General features: G+C 37.2%; 1 protein-coding gene across 4 annotated transcripts in view; it reads left to right on the top strand.

Moving 5' to 3' along the window:
- Window positions 1-22,174, top strand: part of LOC150102900 (ras-related protein Rab-28-like) — a 171,809-nt gene that overhangs the window by 21,693 nt on the left and 127,942 nt on the right. For all 4 annotated transcript variants that reach the window (XM_090398199.1, XM_090398200.1, XM_090398198.1 and 1 more), the window contains exon 2: window positions 3,310-3,426. In XM_090398199.1, the coding sequence (XP_090254325.1) occupies window positions 3,358-3,426 (69 nt within the window). In that variant the 5' untranslated portion in view covers window positions 3,310-3,357. The remainder of the gene's footprint in view (window positions 1-3,309; window positions 3,427-22,174) is intronic.

Genomic DNA, 22,174 nt, shown 5'->3' with positions numbered 1-22,174 from the left:
GGCTTATGATTAGCATCCCTTTACTTTTCACCTCAGTAAAGGTTGAAACCAGTCTGGGTAGTGGTCCTTCCCATTATGCATAGCATCATACATGTCCTAAAGCGGGTGTGCTCTGCATTATGGGATACATACTAAGGCAAGTGATATGAAGTCATTAGCCTCTATATACAAGTAGCTCAGATGTGAATATATTTCACATGCAAAACGTTGTTTTGTTTCCTTGGGAAAATGGATTAAAACTAAGTATATAGTTTCTTGGTATCTTTAATGTATATACCCAAGGTAAAAAACTTGCTATATAATAGTATTAGGGTGGCAAAATATTCTGGAGGCTGTTGAAAACACTCAGAAATGGAGGAAAGAGTGCTGTAAAAGAAATTATAGGTGATAAAGGTGACATGAAAACTGGAGAGAAAGATATCCTTTATGTATGGAGTAATTTCTTCTAAAAATTGCTAAATGAAACAATCAGTGACATCACAGTGGTAAAACAACACTCAAGAGGCATACAATCAGGCATGCAATACATATCCATACTTGAAGTTAGAAAAAGCCATCAAAAGCCTGAAATGCAGAAAGATGGCAGGAGTAGATGATATTCAACCAGAAATGCTGAAGTAGGGAGGTATAAAAGTCTTGCATTTTTTTTTATTTTGGTGTAATGATGTAATTATGTAATTTAATGATGTAATTTTTTCATGTAGTACTGTCATATCCTGTACACCCCTTGAGGGTACATGGCAGGAATTTGATGATGATGATGATGATGAAAAGTCTTGCAGTGGCTGCACTGCATGGTTCAGAAGGCCCAAACAGATAGACAAATTCCAGATGATTGTAGTAGATCTCTTATAGTACCCATATATAAATAGGGAAATAAAACAGAATGTTTTATTACCCTATTTATATTTCCCTAGAGGTATTTCCCTACTGAGTGTTCCCTGGTAAGATTTATTCAAGTATACTTGAGAAACGGTTGAAGGATAGTGGAAGGGAATCTTGGTGAAGAAGAAGCATTCAGGCCAGATAGAGGCTGTCAGGATCAGATTTTGACTGTATGACAAATAGTTGAGAAATCATGGGAATATAACAAAGATCTGCATTTGTTTTGTAGACTTCCTAAAAGCATATGACAAGGTGCCATGAGAAAAGCTATTCAAAACACTACAGTTGTATGGTGTCAATGGGGCATTATTTCAAGCAATACTTAGTCTTTATTTGAGTTGTAAGTCAGCAGTTAGAATTGAAGGAAGTACAGTAAGTTAAATGAGTGATGTTAAATCTGGTGTCAGACAAGATTGTACACTGTCCCCTCTGTTATTCGTTACCTATATGGATCACATTATGAAGGTGGTGTTAAACCTGATATCAAAATTGGAGATGCTAATCTCAGCTCTTTACTTTATGCAGACGATGTTATACTTTTAAATAAATCCAGTACAAGTTTGCAAGATTCCCTGACTAAATTGAATAACAATTGTAATAAATTTGGTATGATGATCAGCAATATCAAAACCAAGACAATGAAAATAGGCAGAAACATTGAAAATATCAACTGCATCGTAATTGGATAACTTATAGAACAAGTAAAACATTTTAGCTATTTAGGAACAATTTTTAGTGAAGATGTAAATTAAATATGGAAATAGACAACAGAATGAACAAAACCGGTATGGTAGGAAGTCAATTGAAAAAAATTATATGGAATCAGAGAGAAATTAGTCAAAACACTAAATTAGCTGTATACAAGACGGTGTTCAAACCAGTTTTAACTTATGGATCTGAGAGCTTGATTAGAAAAAAAACACTTGACAAAAGACTAGAGGCCACAGATATGAAAGTCCTGAAAAGGATTTGGAGTGTGAATGAATGGCATCAATGGCAGTATCATATTAAAATCGAGGATATTAGGAAAGAACCTGACATTGTTAGCATCCAGGAATGTGTTAGCAAAGCTGATCTCTGGTTGTATGGTCACTAAAACAGAATTGTAGAGGAAAGATTAGAAAAACAAGTATTCTCTGCCAGGTACAGACAAAAGATCCAGAGGAAGACCAAGATATAGGTGGATTGATATAGAAAGAAGTGCCTTAGAAGACAGAAATATTTGATCTGATAGATAATAGATTGATTTTAGAAAAATTGTTGATATGAAGTTAGTAATAATGTAAGTTTTTCATGTAGTGCTATTATAATATCCTGTACACCCCTTGAGGCTACACATCAGGAATTTGATGATGATTAAGAAATAGAGTAAATTCAAGGTTTTACTTATTTCACTTGGCCTTACAAGAAGACTTGAATAAATTGAGTGCTTGGGCATGGAAATGGGAATGTGATTTCAATGTTGCAAAATGTAAGGTTTTAAAATTTGGAAAACAATGATGGGATGCAGAATTTATGCTTGGTGAGGATATATTGTTGGAGATGGAGGAAATAAGAGATCTGGGAGTGATAGTGGATAAGGATCTGAAATTTAGGGGACACATAGCCAAAATTGTGAAGACAACACAAAGGCTTCTGGGAATGATGAGGAGGACACTGACGTGTAGAAGTAGGGAGATTCTTGTTCCTTTGTATAAGGCTTTGATTAGGCCACACATGGACTATTGTGCCTAGATTTGGTCACCTGGTTTTCAGAAGGATGAAGAGATGTTGGAGAGGGTCTAGAGGCAACTGACTAAGGTAGTTTCTGACCTCTGGAATGTAGAGTATGAAGAAAGATTGAGAAGATGTAATTTGCAGAGTCTGGTGGACAGGAGGAAGAGGGGGAGATATGATAGAGATTATATCTCCCCCTATAACAACTCCTGACCTACAAGTTGGTCAGGGGTTGTTATAGGATCAATGCTGGAGAAGTTCTACAGAAAATAGTGGGAGATCAGGGGAGAACCAGCAGTCATCCCTGGAAACTGTATAAAGAGGGTGTGAGAAGAGGAGTGAGAGGCAGGTTTTTTTCGTGCAGAGTTGTAAATGATTGGAATGCCTTGCCTGAGAGTGTGATGTCTGCAAGGAGTTTGAGTGTTTAAGACACGGTATGATGAGGTGTGTGTGATAAAAGGACCTCCCAGATAAGGCTTTGACTCCACGAGGTCTTGGGTAATAATAATAATACAAGTTAGTGATATTGCTTAGACATTTTAAAATGTTGCCAGCAGGAATGTCAGTAATAATATCAGTCATTGGATGTAATATTTGGCAATATTTCCTACATAATATAGATTATAATAACCACCTTTATGTCATCAGCATCTTAGTGACTGTTATCATGGAACTTTGTAATATTATTTTTTCTTTTTTATTCTTAAGATATGGGTAGTAGAGTTCAATGCAAATAGTGAATTTTTGCATTAAAGAATGGCAAATGGTCAAGCTGGTGAAAAGCAGTTTAAATTTGTTATCATTGGAGATGGGACAACTGGAAAGGTAATTTAAACTTTTCTTCAGTTTTTTCCCTCTATAGAATTTGAACTAAAATTAATTACATTGTATACAGATTGCAAAAATAATATATGACATTTTTGCGTTTTCATATATGGTTTCACAAATTGCATGATATGATGGCTTGTTTTGATAAAATTTCTTTTTCTTTTATGTGGTTACCAGTTTAGACTTATAAATGGAATTACATTTGTTCTTTACCACTTACAAATTATTATTCTTTATTCCATGTTGATATATATTAATGATGTAAACAAACAGTTAAGTTTTAAGTATGACTCATCATTATCATCCAACTAACCAGAACTACCATTCTCACTGATTTTGATCAATCACAAATGCCTTTTAATCCATATCTCAAATTATATATTATTAAAAGAAGCTGGATATTCATAGGGGATGATTATTTATCTCAAATCTAAATATTATGATTAAGTTGTTTCTGTATAAAGCTTTTACAATAAATATAATTAGCTATTTAGATTACAAGGAGAACACAATTATGTTAAGTTTTATGTTGGGTTGAGATTAGTTATGCCTTTAATCCCCCCTCCCCACACACACTTCTATCTAAGTAATAAATTCTTCTGACCTACCAATCTACTTCTTGACCAAGGGTTAAGGGGACTAGAAAGAAGGAAAAATTAGAATGAATATGGAATATGACAGGAGACTAGCACCAACCCAGTGAGTTCTGTTCTGTGGCAAGTAGTAGGGGAAATGATTGTGGATGGATAACTTTGTCGAATTGGGAACTGTAGTGTGTGACTGATGCAAATAATGATAGCAGGGCTGTTTAATGATCACCATGTTAGGTATTTCATCATGGAAACCTACTTTTATTCTCAAGGGATAGGGAGAAATTGAATGATTAGAAGTGAATTAAATGGATGCATTTCATATACTGAGCTTTAATGTCAGTAAGTCACTGAGGACTAGATAGAATTTCATCACATGTGTTGAAGATCTGTTGAGGAACTCACTGTGTCTTTGACCTGGCTGTTTAACCTGGAACTGACTGTGCATTTGACTTTGTTATCTTGCCATGGAATGAGTTTTTAAGGAGATAAAAAAAAAAAAAAGGGGTAAGATGATATTATTTCATAAACATGGATAGAGTGGAGGTATCACACTATAGACCAGTTTGTATTTCTTCTGTAGTTGTTAAGCTTTTGGAAAAATTGGTTAGAGCTTGTATGATCTGGTATATGAGAGTATTATTTATGAAGGTTAGCATGCATTTCTTAAGCAGCACTGTTATTTTTGATATTGTAGTTGTTTTTTTTGTAATAAAGTAATATGAGCAGTTTATGAGGCAAAAGACACATACTGTCATATTTCTAGATTTTGCATAGGTATTTGATATGTGCCACATGATAAGTTGTTTAAGACACAATGTATATGGCACATATCAAATGTCTGATATGGATTGGAAATTAGCATTCTTATAGATATCAGAGTAATACATATGCAGAAGCAGGAAGATTACAAGTGGGGGGTTCCATAGAATTCAGTACTGGGACTTTTACTGTTCATATCCTTTACGCCAGCGCTTCCCAAACTGTGGGCCGCGACCCCCTTGGGGGGGGCTGTAGGTTTTGTTGAGGGGGGCCGTGATATAATGAAAACAAATTTAAAATGTTTTAAGACTAAGTAGATTTTTTTTTATTTTAAAAGAAGCGTATTCAACTTTTATTATTTATTATTTCTTTTTTGTTATTTTTTATATTTTAATGGAAAAATTCACACATTGGTGTTGGTTCACAAACTTTGCTTCCTGCGTATTTCGGCGCTTAATGAATATTAGTAAATATTGCTTATTCATATGTTTCATTTCAAAGCAGTGGTTAATTGTATTTACTTCGAATGCTCTCCAGGGAAGCTCCAAATCTTCCTGTCCCTTTCATCACGTGTTCGTAATCAGGGACTGTTGATATTGACTTTATATACATATCAAAACTCGTTTTATATTATCACTGTCATCCGAGCTAGTTTTCTGTTACCAATAAAAGTTTCGCATATAATTCACACATGAAAAAAAAAAAAGTGGAGAGATAGTAACTCGTTTGCATTGGTAAACAACACCCCTCCCTAATAGCCACTATACTGCAGAGGCAATAAAAACAAGTACTTTTATTATGCCAGTGAATAAGGTATGAGAAGTCTGTGTAATATATTTCTCAACAAATAGTGCAATTAGAGACAACTGGGATAAAAACACACTAATTAATGAATCACATGTCCCCTCATACAGAAACTATGCTGTATAGACTGAAAACAAAACCATATGTTGCATGGGCAAACACGGTATCAAAATAAAAACTACTGTTATTAATTAGATGTGTGTGAGTTCGATTTCCCAAGGCAGCAATAAAATTCAACCGAATGTGTTAAAATTCGTTAAAGTGTTAAAACTAAGTAATATATATATATATAATGAATGTTATGGCAGTTTCACATATGGAATTCGGTTGAAGAGAGTTAGCATTTCAACTCAATTGTCAGCAATGCTTTTATCTTTCGGTTGCGCCATCTTTTAATACTGCACCAATCATATGCATGTTTTAATAACCTGTCTTTGCTGTCTGTTTCGCGTTAGGCTTAATTACCGTAAAGGGAGAAAAGTCACAAAAGAGAAAAATGTTCCTGGTCCGGGGATTCCCTTATTCAGGTAATATTCATTAATTTCATGTTATCAGTCTGTGCCAGTATTGGTAAGTGGTGATATTATTTGATCTATTCTACGTTAAAAAATTTAACCCTGAGATGGATAAATGGCTGATAAAAAAATTAAAAAAAAAATCCCGCGAACAATCAGAAGCAGCAGAAACAGACTCAAAAAAAAAAGGACAGTATTTCACATTTCCCAGAACAGCTCGCATCGTTTTCAGAACCAAACGGTAAGAGGCAAAAAATGTAATATATGCATTTGATTTTTGCAATATTCGCTGTGTATGTTTTGTATTGAATATAAATACAATAAATATTATAATAATATATCTCTCTATTACGATTTTTTTCCGAGGGGGGTGAAATATTTTAATTTTTGCAAAGGGGGCCCTGACATCCAGAAGTTTGGGAAGCACTGCTTTACGCCATTGATACTATCACTGGATTAAATGAATGCATTTCATTCAGAGATATTCATTTTATTATTATTATTATTATTCAGGCCTCCATGGAGTCGAAAGACTCATTGTGGGAGGTCCTTTTAAAGAAACACAAGTCTATCAAGACTCATCGAGGGAGGCCCCCCCCCGTAGGAAACACAAAGTCTATTATACCACTCCTTAAACGCATTGACTGTTCTTGCTCTCACCACTCCATCAGGCAATGCATTCCATGGTTTAACCACCCTCCATGCAAAGAAACCACTCCTCCCCTCTTTCTCACAGTTTCCTTTCGTAACTTCCAGGGATGGCCCCTTGTCATGACTTCTTCCCGCTGTTCAACCAAGCAAAAGAACTCCCCAGTGTTAACCCTGTAACCACCTCTCCTTCTTCTATCCACCAAACTGCAGTCCACACTCCCTCAGCCGATCCTCATAACTAACATTGTACAGTCCTGACACCATCTTTGTTATCTGCCTTTGTACCCTTTCCACAGTTAATTTATCTCCTTCAAATCCTAGGGACCAGATCTGAGAACAATAGTCTAAGTGTGGTCTGATCAGAGTCTTATACAATGGAATGATAACCATTTTGTCTCTGCAGGTCAGTGTCCTTCTCATTATTGCAGCAATCCACTGTGTTACCTTCACTACCTTTGCAATATGTCCCCTAAATTTCAGGTTTCTATCAATCATCAACTCCAGATCTCTTGTCTCCCCCTACTTCCTCCAGTTTAACTCTTCCCATAGAGTATGCAGCGTCCCATCGATGTGTCCCAAACCTCAAGACCTTACATTTTCCTCCATTAAAATGACACCCCCATTCATTTGCCCATCTATCTAGCTTATTCAAATCCTCTTGCAGGGCTACCACATCTGCACTGTTACTAATAACCCTTCCCAGCTTCACATCATCTGCAAACAACTGAATATCCCCTTGCAATCCATGGATAATGTCATTGATATAAAGGGTAAACAATATAGGTCCCAGTACTGAGCCCTGTGGAACCCCACTTGTAACCTTCTGCCTCTTTGATATTGCTCCACCATACACAACTCTCTGATACCTATCGGACAGCCGATCCTGAATCCAGTTGACCAATCTGACATCCAGACCCATGTGCTGCAACTTAAATATCAGCTTATTATGTGGCACCCTGTCAAATGCCTTTGCTAAGTCTAGGAAAATGGCAGTATATGCCTTTCCCTCATCTAATGCTCTTGTAACTTTATCATAAAAGGCTAGCATATTGCTAAAACAAGAGAACCCCTTCACAAATGAGTGGAAGGAGGGTAATTATTATGGGTGATTTCAATTATGGTAACATTGACTGGAAAGAGGAGAGGGCACATGGGAGGAAGGAATTGGATTTTATGCGGTTATTAAGGGACAACTATCTACGGCAACATGTAGTGGAAAATACCAGGGGGCAGAGAGTGCTGGACCTAGTAATTGCAACTGAGAATGTGGCTGTAACGAACATGACCATGTTGCCACCAATCAGTGAGAGTGACCATAAGGCCATGACTTGGGAGGTGGCTAAAGGAGTCGAATTTACAATTAAGACAGGGTACATGTGGAATAACCGGGCTGGAAAGTATGACAAGCTTAGGTGTGTGCTTAGCTCAATGCCATGACATGTGAAACTGCAAGGGCTGGATGTTGATAGTGCATGGGAGGTGGTTAAGAACTGTTTGCAGGAGGCAGTGGTTGACTGTATACCAAGAGTCCGAATAATAAATCAAGTAGGGGTTAAATGGATGAATAACACTATTAAGCTTGAGCTGCAAAAAAAGAAACAATTGTGGAAGGAATTTAAGGAGAAGGGTGACCATCAGGCGCAGGAACAGTATAAAGCTCAGGCCAGGATGGTAACAAGGGTAGTAAGAAAAGCAAAAGCAGATTACGAAAGGAAATTGGCCACGCAGGCTAAAGAGAATCCCAAACAGTTTTTTCAATATGTTGCAAGTAAAAGGAAAAATGCTCATGGTAGAATGATCTTAAAAAATGCTGAGGGTAGGGAGGTAACCGAATCAGTCGATATTGTGGAATTACTGAGTGAGCACTTTGCAAGAGTATATCATCCAGGTGGTGACTTTGCAGGAATGGAAGAACCAACAGCTTATACTGGAATTGTGATGAATGAAGTAGAGGTAACTAGTCTATTACAGAACCTCAAAGTCAGTACATCTGTGGGATTGGATGGTATACCAGCTCGTGTCGTACGTGAAGCGGCTAAAGAATTGTCAGTGCCCTTGACCATTTTGTTTAATTTAAGCCTCAGGACTGGGTCAGTTCCAAGGGGGTGGAAAGAGGGGAAAATAGTTCCGCTGCACAAAGGTGGTTCCAAGGCTGCTGTTGAAAATTACCGGCCAATCAGCATAACAGGAATCATTATCAAGGTCTTAGAGAAAATAGTCTAGAGGAAAATACAAGATTGGATAGAAGAAAATGGGATACTGTATCGGGGTTTTGTGAAGGGTAGGTCATGCCTCAGTAACTTGCTCACGTATTATAACACAGTGACAGCTGAACTGGATAAGGGTAATGGGTTTACAGTGATTCTACTGGACCTTGCTAAGGCCTTTGACAGGATACCACATGGAATTCTAATCAGTAAATTGCAGCATATGGGGATGGACATAGGGTTGGTGAGATGGATAGGAGGGTGGTTGACGGAGAGATATCAGAGAGTGGTTTACTCAGGAGTAGAGTCCACAAGACGGCCTGTGACTAGTGGTGTGCCACAAGGATCTGTTCTTGGACCACTGCTGTTTAATTTGTTCATAAATGATATAGGAAAGGATCTGAGAGGAACAGTTCATTTGTTTGCGGATGATGCGAAGTTGGGTAGGGCAATAGTGAATGCAGATGACGTCAAAATTTTGCAGGATGATTTGGATAGATTGGAGGTCTGGGCTAAGGAGAATGGATGTCAATTTAATGTGGCAAAATGTAAGGTTATGCATTTTGGGGTGAAAAGATTGGCAGCAGTTTACTTCATTGATGGAACCGTGCTCCAGGAAATTTATGAGGCACGAGATTTAGGAGTGTTGGTGGATAAGGAATTGAAATTTAGGGGACACATTGCAAAAGTGGCTAAATCAGCTCATCAAATCACTTGGATGCTGAAGAATACTTTGACGAGCAGAGACAAGCAAGTTATTGTTCCTCTGTATCGAGTCTTGATAAGACCCCATCTCGACTATTGTGCTCAGATTTGGTCTCCTAGGTTTCTTCTTGATCGGGAGGAGGTGGAGAGGATCCAGAGGCGAGTGACCAAGATGATAACAGGTCTGTGGAATGAACCTTATGAGAACAGGTTGAGGATTTGTGGGTTGCAAAAATTGGTTGATAGGCGGAAGAGGGGAGATATGATTGAGACATTCAAATTACTGAAGGGGTTCTATAAAATTAATTCAGAGGATATTTTTGAGAACAGGGCTGGTTGTGGGAGGACTAGGGGACATCCATGGAAACTGGGCAAAAGTGTGGTTAGTAAAGGTGTTAGAGCTGGGTTCTTTACTTTTAGAGTAGTGAATGAGTGGAATGCACTCCCTGAGTCTGTGGTGGATGCTGTGACAGTGAATGAGTTTAAGGCGAGATATGATAGATACTGTATGAATGTCGAATAGTTGTGATGAATATGATTTGGGGCCTCCCTCGATGAGTCTAATGACTCCCTGGAGTTGCCCGTAATAATAGTAATAAAATAATAATAGATAACATTACCCTCATTTGCCCAATGTTGTATACGGTCCCTCACTACTAATTTGATGATACACAAACTGGCCTATAATTAGACACTTCCAATCTGCTACCGCCCTTATGCAATTGCACCATCTTACCTTCCTTCCATTCCATGGGCACCTTTCCCACAGCCAGACTTGCATTGAAAAGCCAAGTCAGAGGCCCTGTCAGTTCCTTAGCACATTCTCTCAAAACTCTTCGTGAAATACCATCCAGTCCCACAGCTTTATTAACATCCAGAGTACTCAGTATGTGGAACACACTCTCCTCCTGCACCTCTAAACCTCGAACCTGCCCTATCCCTCTAGTATTCAAATTGTCTCCTCCAGGATAAAATACTCCAATAAAGTGTTCATTGAACAATTCCACTATGTCCTCTGCATCAGTCACTCAATTCCCATTTTTATCACACAGTGTCATTCTTCCATAGTCATTTCTCCTTCTACTGGCCACATAGCTAAAAAATTCCCTAGGATTTTCCTTGGATCTAAGAGCCAATCTTTTCTCATATTCCAGTTTTGCCTTCCTTACCATACTAGTCACTCTCCTGGCCTGTGTCTTATATTCTTCATGCATCTTCTCTTCACCTGTCTCTTATATCTCTCTTCCATAGCCTCTTTTTCGCATGCAGTTCCTGTTTAATATTGTTTGTCATCCACTTTACTCCAAATTGTGTCCTCTTCTTCACTTGTGGAATACAGCTTACCATTGCTGCTAACAAATATTCCTTCACAATTTCCCAAGCACTAATGATATCCTGGCCTTCCAATTTCTCCCTCCACGAAACTTCTGCAAGTTGACCTCTAAGACTATTATAATCACCTGCTTTATAATTCGACATTTTGTAAATGCATGCAAAACTTTTGAGGGTTATTGTTATTAGTGCTAATGTTATGGCTTTTCAGGAAGTTTGAATAAGCTGGAAATGTAAGTAAATCAATAGGAATATCAGTTTAATACTGCTAAATGTACAGTTTTGAAATTTGGGTACTAATAGGAGATTGTGTACTCTCTTGGAAGGAGTGGAATAAACAAGGGATCTTGAGGCGATGTTAGATAGAAATTTCAGAGCATCTATTGCAAAAGTTGTGAAGATAGCTCAGAAGATTGTTGTTGTATTGACTAAGTCATTGACCAACAGTGATAAGATCATTGTATAAAGAAAACATCTGAAATACTGTGCTAAGGTCTTGTTATTGCAGTTTAAGAAGATAAAGTAACTGTACAGGATGCAGAGGAAGATAACAAAAATAATATTGGGGCTGTAGAATATTGGTTATGAGTATAAACTGAGGGCCTAGAATCTGCAGAGCCTGCTTAAAAGAAAGGGGGGGGGTAATATTTAGGATAGGTCAGCACAAGTGTGGCCAGAAATTATTGGCATTAGTGAGACTTAGTTGACTGGAGATGATTTAGTTATAGGATAAAATGCAAAGGATATTGTATTTTCAGGGAGGATAGGATGGTAGGACAGGTATTAGCGATGATAGCTGAAGAACACAACCAGCAAATGTAGAAATGAAGGAAAATTTTAGGACATAGGATGACAGTTCATTTGAGGATTTTTCTTATGAGATAGTACAACACAAAATATATTGTTGGTTGCTACTATAGGCCAGGGGGGAGAGTGCCCAGAAAGATACCATACATTGGCAGATTAACACACAAATGAGTGCAGCCCGAGCAATTATATGAGGGGAGGAGAACTATGGAGACGTAGATTGCAGAGAGGGTTTATGGTAAGATGGAAATGAAATGCATGCAGTTACTAAGTGATAATTATCTGAAATAGCATGTGATGAAGTTTGAGAGTGCTGAATATAGTTGTAGCATCAGAAAATTATCTATAACCAAGGTATTTATTGGGAAGAATTTATGGAGACAATAGCACACGTGTGGGAATACTTACTTTTATGAAAATAACATTCAATGTTTCGACTTCTGGAGTGAAATCATCATCAGGAAAACATACATGTGTACAAGACATAGCTACATGACACCTCAGAAAAGTAAGATAAATCTAAATGCTTTAATTGTTTATCCTAGCCTGATCTCTGGTGAAAAGAAAACAAAAAAAAAAATATAATAAAAACAATAAATAATAAAAATTATACAAAAATATAAATTAATTAACAAAATAATTTTTTTTATACATATAAGTATAATATACAGATGATAAATAAAAATAAAGTTTTATAGTGGAACTACATTAAACTCATCTCTACATCCTCTTATGTTAGGTTTTCTTGTGTTGGGGTTCTGTCATCATGTTCTGGATGCTATATAAGTTGCAAATGGGTCCTCTAGATTTTTGGAATTACTAATCCATCATTCTTGTTGAGATTCGGATGATGTTTCAGCATCTCACAGGTTTCCTTGAACTTTCTTTCAACCTAGGTTTTGGTGTGGTGTAGGGACTTGGTGCCTATCCATTTGATTCTGCGACATGTTTGAAGTATGGACTGACAGACCTGTTTTACCATAGTGGAGGAATTTAATGTGGTGTTTATGTTTGCCTTTTCTTATTGGGATGGCAAACCCTGATTCCTCAGTATAGAGTAGGTTGCAGGTGCATTGAATTTTGTAATCCCCTAGGTGGGAAAGGTAGGGAAGGAGACCTTTGGATGAGATGAGTATCATTTTGAGCAAAATAACTTTTTTTTAATTTATATTTTTTTCACAAGAGGTCAGGTTAGGGTATGTATTCTTATGGCAGCGTTCAACTATAGTTCAGTGTTCAATGTTGAAAGCCACTCTAGAGCTTCCTTTGACATTTCATATATCTCCTGCAGGTCACCTTGGAAAGTGCAAAGGGAGCAGTCACTGATGATATGTTGATGGGCTGTAGAATATGGGTGCAGTCACAGTAAGGGCTATTTGCCATATTCCATTTATGTAGAGATAGCCACATCTGCCCTGATTCATGCTGTTTCTGTTGATAGTCCATAGCTTTTTAAGAAGGAGGAAACCAGGCTGGCAACTGCAGGAGTCTTTCACAAGAGAGTCATTTATTGGCAGTTTCATAGCCCATTGTTGATTCTGCATGTCGTAAGTTGAGGGTGCTGGACCAGAAAAGGCTCTATTTACGTCCCAAAATGGGTACCTTGAATTTTACCCAGGTTCTAGGGGAATTTATAAGGGTTGAGTGGAGAGGCAGTAGGGAGTTATTTGTGATTTTCTCCATTTTTTTAGTGAAGCCTGTCTTTTTCATATATTTTGTGGGGCTATATTGGAAAGCATTGGTAGCCATGACAGAGAGGTGGATTTCAGGGTCCTGCTAATCATGTGCATGGTTATGCTCAGTTGGGATTCAATAATGTTTGTGTGAGCACTTCTTTCCCAGACTGGTGCACAGGCTAGGGTGAACAATTAACAAAACATTTAGATTTATCTTACTTTTCTGTACTGTCATTGTAGCTTGTGTCCTGTGTATATGTATGCATTCCTGATGATGACCTCGATACAGAGGTCGTTTGAGTGTTATTTTCATAATTAAAAGTAAAGTAACTACTCCTACATGTGTTTTTGTCTCCATAAATTCTTCACATTGATAGCTGACCACTGTGTAACCTTAAATGAAAGAATTGTTATTGCCATGGTAGCGTCCAGTCAGGGAAAGATGATGTAGGCTTGTCCTGGAAGGCTGCCGAACATATGGAGTTTTCAGTTAAGAATGGATATATGTGTGGAAATGCAATACCAGTGATTACAAGCCTTGGACACACGTTGGAGCTTTGTCATAGCATAAGATGCTACAAGGGAAGATTGTCAATAGTGCATTAAAAATGGTCAGGGATTCTTTGAGCGAAGTAGTATCAGATTGCAATACCCAGGGTCAGGAATATAAACTAGTGGGACTTAATGGATGAGTAACATCACAAAGCTGAAACTGCAAAAAAAATAAAACATTTTGAGAACCATTTAAAGAAAAAGAACTAAATCAGATTGTGAAAGGAAATTAGCTTAACAAACCAAAGGAAATCCTGAAGAGTTGTATCCCTATGTAGCAAGTAGAGATAGCATTGTTATGGCAGGATAACTTTAATCATTACTGATGGCAGAAAAGTGACAGATGTAGAAGATGTAGTTGAGATACAAAGTGATGATTAGTGATGCAAAGGTGTATCATCCAGGTGGGAATATTGCAGTTGCCAATGTAATAAATGTTGATGTGAGAACTGAGGTAGACAAACTGGAGGTGCCCAACACATTGAGAAATATATTAGTGTGAATACAGTGGAATTGGATAGGTTGTCAGTCTGTGTGTTATGAGCATATGCAAGAGAACTGGCATTGTGTCTGATCTATGTGGTCAAGTCTCAGCTCCAGCATGGTTCCAGGGGAAGTGAAAAGAGGACAAGATAGTTCTTGCAAAAGAGACTCCAAAAAAAAAAAAAAAAGCAAATTACAGATCAAGTAGCATCTCATCAGTAGTGGTTAAGGTATTGGAGTTCATTGGGTGGATAGGAATGTGATATTCTATGGACAATATGGCTTAATGAAAGGATGGTAGGTCCTGCCTTAGTATTGAAGATACATTTTATAATAGTGACAGCAAAGAGGAAAGAAATGTCTATATCATGATACTGCTGGATTTTGCAATGGTATTTAATAGAATACAGCAAGGAAAATGGTTACGTAAGTTGGAACAAATGGGAGTGGATATGAAGTAAGTGGCATGGACTGGGGAAGGGCTAACTGACAGCCACCAGAAAATTGTATATGGTAGAGTAAAATTCAGGAGGAAAATTAATCTGCTATCTATCGGAAACCAATATTGTCACATCTTATCCTGTGGTTGTCTAAGGTAACGCTTCCCAAACTGTGGGCTGCGGCCCCTTTGGAGGCTGTATGTTTTGTTCAGAGGGCCATGAAATAATGAAAACAAATTTAAAATGTTTTAAGACTGAGTAGATTTTTTTTTTTTTAATCTTAAAAGAAACATATTTAATTATTATTATTTTTTTTTTTTTTGTTCTTATATTTTAATGGATAAATCACACATTGGTGTTGGTTCACAAATATTGCTTCTTGCGTATTTTGGCGCTTAATGAATATTAGTAAATATTTGCTTATTCATATAAGTTTCATTTCAAAGGTATTGATAAGAAGCATTTGAGAAGAATTGTGGAAGAAAAGCTTGGTGAAAAACATGCTGGATTCAGGTCAAATAGAGGCTGTCAGGACCAGATCTTCACTTTACGACAAATAGTGGAGAAAGCATGGGAATATAACAAAGATCTGTATTTAAGTTTTGTCGATTTGGAAAAGGCATATGACAAGGTGCCAAGAGAGAAGCTATTCAATATGTTACAGTTATATGGTGTCAATGGAGCATTATATCAAGCAATACTTAGTCTTTATTTGAGTTGTAAGTCAGCAGTTAGAATTGAAGGAAGTACAGGAAGATGGTTTAATGTTAAATCTGGTGTGAGACAAGGATGTACATTATCCCCTCTGTTATTCATTATTTATATGGATCACATTATGAAGGAAAGTGGTATTAAACATGATATTAAACATTTGGTTGGTTGATGGAGAGATATCAAAGAGTAGTTTATTCAGGAGTAGAGTCCAAAAGATGGCCTGTGACTAGTGGTGTGCCGCAGGGTTCTGTTCTTGGACCACTGCTGTTTAATCTGTTCATTAACGATATAGGGAAGGATCTAAGTGGAACAATTCATTTGTTCACTGATGATGCAAAGTTGGGTAGGGCAATAGTGAATGCAGAAGATGTCAAAGTCTTGCAGGATGACTTAGATAGATTGGAGTTCTGGGCTAAGGAGAATGTATGTCAATTTAATGTGACAAAATGTAAGGTTATGCATTTTGGGGTGAAAAGATTAGCAGCAGTATACCACATTGGTGGAACTGTACTCCAAGAGATTGATGAGGCCAGGGACTTGGGAGTGTTGGTGGATAGGGAGATGAAGTTTAGGGGGCACACTGCAAAAGTAGCTAAATCAGCTCATCAACTCACTTGGTTGTTGAAAAATACCTTGGCGAGCAGAGACAAGCAAGTTATTGTACCTCTGTACTGAGCCTTGATAAGACCTCATCTCGACTACTGTGCCCAGATTTGGTCACCTTGGTTCCTTCTTGATGGGGAGGAGGTGGAGAGGATCCAGAGGCGAGTGACTAAGATGATAACAGATCTATGGAATGAACCATATGAGAACAGGTTGAAGATTTGTGGGTTGCAGAAACTAGTTGATAGGCAGAGGAGGGGAGATATGATCGAGACATTCAAATTGCTAAAGGGATTCTATAGGATTAATTCAGAGGATATTTTTGAGATCAGGACTGGTGGTGGGAGAAGTAGGGGACACCTATGGAAGCTGGGCAAGAGTGTGGTTAGCAGGGGTGTTAGAGCTGGGTTCTTTACTTTTAGAGTGGTAAATGAGTGGAATAAGCTGCCAGAGTCTGTTGTGGGTGCTATGACGGTGAACGAGTTCAAGACAAGGTATGATAGATACTCTGAGAATGTAATCGCATAGTTGTGTGGACATGATGTTTAGGGCCTCCATCGATGAGTCTAAGGACTCCTGGAGTCACCCGAAATAATAATAATAATAATAATAGAATTGGAGATGTTAATGTCAACTCTTTGCTTTATGCGGACGATGTTATACTTCTAAATAAATCCACTACAAGTCTGCAAGATTCTCTGACTAAATTGAATAACTGTTGTAATAGATATGGTATGAAGGTCAGCAATAAAAAGACAAAGACAATGAAAATAGGTAGAATCATTGAAAATGTCAACTGTCTTGTGAATGAAGAACCTGTGGAATAAGTAAAACATTTCAGCTACTTAGGCACGAATTTTAGTGAAGATGGTAAATTAAATATGGAAATAGACAACATAATCAACAAAGATGGTATAGTAGGAAGTCAATTGAATAAATTCATATGGAATAAGAGAGAAATTAGTCAGAACACTAAATTAGCTGTATACAAGACAGTGTTCAAACCAGTTTTAACTTATGGATCTGAGGGCTAGGTCAGAAGTAAAACACTTGACCAAAGACTAGAAACCGCAGATATGAGAGTCCTGAGAAAGATTAGAGGTGTGAACAGATGGCATCAATGGCAATATCATATTAAAAACAAGAATATTAGGAAAGAACTTGACATTGTCAGCATCCAGGAATGCATTAGCAGAGCTTAAACAGAATGGGCGAGGAAAGGTTAGCAAAACAAGTGTTCTTTGCCAACTTGGCAGGAAAACGACCCAGAGGAAGACCAAGATATAGCTGGATTGATACAGTACAAAGTGCCTTAGACGATAGAAATAACATCTGATAATGTTGGAGTCTTGACAAGTAACAGACTGATTTGGAGGAAAATTGTAGATAGGAAGTTAGTAATGATGTAAATTTCTCATGTAGTATTATCATATCCTGTACACCCCTTGAGGGTAAATGGCAGGAATTTGATGATGATGATGAGAAGCATAAAAAAAGATTACAAACGCACAATCTTGAATATAAATTGTATTGAATAAAAACACAATAAAAAAAATGGGGTGCTTAAGAGTTAAAGCTATATAACTGAGAGGAGACCTCCACATAGCCTTTAAAGGAATGCGGATAACTGACCAGGGCTTCTGACCTAATGTCCAATCCTCACCTCCTCGTAGTGCACCCTGTTGGATATCTACCTGGATACTAAATGAACGAGGATGGGATGGCAATTTGGGATTTAGCCAACCAAATTGTATTCTTATTTGCTTAAACCAATTTATAAAATGATGGTACAACATGACAAAATTTCATGCTGACTGGGGCGTCGCCCAGTTAAACAAGGCCCCCGTTGTTTTCGCCAACGAACCAGGGCGAACAGCGAAAAGTCAGTTACTGGAACAGATCTGAAAGCACACCCCAACTCAACATCACCAGAGGTTAAAGATCGGTACTATCAACATAAGAAGCCTGACTGGCAAAGAAATGGAGCTAGCTGAGGAATTAGATAAGTACCAGTCGACATACTAGGGTAGACTGAAACAAAAAAGACAAAAACTGGTGAGATCTTTCTGAGCAATAAATACAAAATGTTATATTCAGGCAATGACAATCAAGGATAAGGAGTAGCCATAGTATTCAACACTAAATAATACGAGGCTAATCTTCTTGAATGGCAGGCAGTCTCAAGTAGAGTGATGTGACAAATATCAGAATGGGGAACTGTAGAATGAGACTTATTTGTGCCTATGGTCCCATAGAAGGCTCTACTAAGGTAGAAGTGGAGGAATTTTTTGAGGCTCTAGAGAAAGCTACTGACACAATGAAAAAGGAAAAGTTGGTCCTTGTTGGGGATCTAAATAGCAGAGTAGGAAGTGATTGTCAGACATACAAAAATATTTTGGGAAAATTTTGAGAAAAGTGCAAAACTAATAATAATGGCAAATACCTGTTGGATTTCTGCTCAGGACATGGACTGGTTATTACTAACATCATGTTCGAACATAAAAATGTGCACAAATTCACATGTTGAGAAGAGGCAAGGAATAAGAAAAGTCTCATTGACTATGTTATTGTTGATAGTGATGTTTTTTCCCTGGTGCAGGACACCAGAGTGTACAGCAGATTTGAAATTGGAAGTGATCACTATTTAGTCTTGAGCAGGATAAAATTGAATTTCATATTAAAAAGAATGACATGTAAGAAAGATTTAAAGCGAATAAAAGTTGAGCAGCTCTCAGATGTGAACTGTAGACTAAATACACAAAGATTATTGAAGAAAAAATGAAAGAGTTTGAGAACAACAACCAAACTTTGGAGATTCAGTGGCAAACCTTGAAGAAAAACCTGATTGATTCAGCCAGGGAGGCATGTGGTGAGGTTGTCTGCAAGGATAGAAAAATCAGAACTCCATGGTGGACACAGGAAGTTAAAGAGGCAGTCAAGGAAAAGAAGAAAGCATATCAAAATCTCCTGGCAAATAAGTCAGTTTGTGCTTTTAGAGAATACAGAGACAAATGCAAGAATGCTAAACACTGTGTAAAACTAGCTTAACCAAAGTCATGGGAGGAATTTGGCAAGAACATAGAAAATAAATATCAAGAATTTGGTAAGATATTCTGGAGGTTGTTGAAGAAGTTTAGAAATGGAGGAAAGAATGCTGCAAAAGGAGTTAGAGATGATAAAGATGACATGAAAACGGGAGAAAAAGGTATATCCTTGAAGTATGGAGTAATTACTTCGAAAAATTACTAAATGAAACAAGCAGTGATAGCACAGTGGTAAAAAACACTCAACAGGCATACAGTTAGGAATACATATCCATACTTGAAGTAGAAAAAGCCATCAAAGGCTTCAAATGTGGAAAGGCAGCAGGAGTAGATGATGTTCGACCGGAAATGCTGAAGTATGGTGGTATAAAAGTCTTACAGTGGCTGCACTGCATAGTTCAGAAGGCCTGGACAGAGGGACGAATTCCTGATGATTGGAGTACAGCTCTAATAGTACCGATATATAAAAAGGGAAATAAAACTGAATCTGAGAATTACAGAGGTATTTCCCTACTGAGTGTTCGGAGCAAGATTTATGCCAGTATATTTGAGAAATGTTTGAGAAGAATTGTGAAAGAAAAGCTTGATGAAGAACACGCTGGATTCAGGCCAAATAGAGGCTGTCAGGATCAGATCTTCACTTTATGACAATTATTTAGAAAGCATGGGAATATAACAAAGAAATTTATTTAAGTTTTGTCGATTTGGAAAAGGCATATAAAAAGGTGCCAAGTGAGAAGCTATTCAATACGCTACAGTTATATGGTGTCAATGGCGCATTATATCAAGCAATACTTAGTCTTTATTTGAGTTGTAAGTCAGCAGTTAGAATTGAAGGAAGTACAGGAAGATGGTTTAATGTTGAATCTGGTGTGAGACAAGGATGTACATTATCCCCTCTGTTATTCATTATTTATATGGATTACATTATGAAGGAAAGTGGTATTAAACATGATATCAGAATTGGAGATGTTAACTTCCGCTCTTTGCTTTATTGCGGACGATCTTATACTTCTAAATAAATCCGCTACAAGTTTGCAAGATTCTCTGACTAAATTGAATAACTGTTGTAATAGATATGGTATGAAGATTAGCAATAAAAAGACAAAGACAATGAAAATAGGTGTAATCGTTGAAAATGTCAACTGTGTTTTGAACGGAAAACCAGTTGAACAAGTAAAACATTTCAGCTACTTAGGCACGATTTTTAGTGAAGATGGTAAATTAAATATGGAAATAGACAACAGAATGAACAAAGCTGGTATGGTGGAAGTCAATTGAATAAATTCATATGGTATAAGAGAGAAATTGGTCAGAATACTAAGTTAGCTGTATGCAAGACAGTGTTCAAACTGGTTTTAACTTATGGATCTGAGAGCTGGGTCAGAAGGAAAACACTTGACCAAAGACTAGAGACCGAAGATATGAGTGTCCTGAGAAACATTAGAGGTATGAACAGATGGCATCAATGGCAATATCATATTAAAAACGAGGATATTAGGAAAGAACTTGACATTGTCAGCATCCAGGAATGCGTTTGCAGAGCTAATCTCAGGTGGTATTGTCACTTAAACAGAATGGGCGAGGAAAGATTAGCAAAACAAGTGTTCTCTGCTAGGTTGGCAGGAAAACGACCCAGATGAAGCCCAAGATATAGGTGGATTGATATGGTACAAAGTGCCTTAGACGATAGAAATATAATATCTGATAATGTTGGAGTCTTGACAAGTAACAGACTGATTTGGAGGAAAATTGTAGATAGGAAGTTAGTAATGATGTAAATTTTTCATGTAGTACTATTATATCCTGTACACCCCTTGAGGGTACATGTGAGGAATTTGATGATGATGATGTTAAATATTATAATATGTCTATATTAAGATTTTTTTTTTGCTTGCCGGCCGTGAAATATTTTCATTTTTCCAAAGGGGGCCTTGGCATCCATAAGTTTAGGAAGCACTGGTCTAAGGTACTTCTTACTGTATCAATCTACTTGATTGCTTGCTAACAGTGAATTCTAAGAATGTTGTTTCCTAATATCTTCATTTTTAATATTATTTTGGCATCTATACTATTTGTTTGCTTCCCTAATTATTTTCACAAAACTTGTATTTGTTATCTGTAGGGTTTGATCAAAGGCTTTATTTCTGACCCAACTGTCAGATCCATAACTTAATGCTTGAACTTAATGCTCATTTGAATATACTTCTAATTTAGTTTAATATTTTTGCTAATTTCTGTAATCCATATTTATTAACTGGATCCCCACCATATCAGCTTTGCTTAGTCTGCTGTTTATTGCCATATTTAATTTGTTATCTGCACTAAAAACTGCTCAAATCGCTAAATGCTTTACATATTCTAGAGGTTCTGCACTGTGAGTGTAGTTGAAATATTCTGTTTCTGTCTGTTTTCATAGTTTTGGTCTTTTTATTGCAGATTTTGAGTTTGAGGGAAGATTAGATTTGTATAAGAGGGATGGCCTACACCTGAATGCGTTTGGTATTAGGGGTCTTGAAAAACTAATAACTGGTATGAGACAGAGAGTCAGAGAAACTAAATTTTAATGGGAGGAATGGTGAGAATATGAGTAAGAACAGCAATGCTATTCATTTGTGCTAATGACATGAATTGATTATGAGAGTTCTCTGCTCATAATCATTTCCATGACATTATCATGGAAATGATTATGAGCAGAGAACAATTTCAACTTTGTGTTCATCTGGTTTGGACCAATCAACCGTGTGCAAAGATGTCTACATATATAAGGCACTATAGAAGAATAGAGCTCTGCAAGTTTTCCAACTGTGTCATACAGATGGCAGACAAGAGTATACAAAAGAACATGCAGGTTGATTAT

Source organism: Typopeltis vanoorti, chromosome 9, assembly GCF_054136105.1.
Source record: "Typopeltis vanoorti isolate ZY-2024b chromosome 9, IOZ_Tvanoo_1.0, whole genome shotgun sequence".
In the NCBI taxonomy this organism is placed as follows: Eukaryota; Metazoa; Arthropoda; class Arachnida; order Uropygi; family Thelyphonidae; genus Typopeltis; species Typopeltis vanoorti.
The sequence above is the reverse complement of the archived record's forward strand: the minus strand, read 5'-3'. Positions and strand labels throughout refer to the sequence as shown.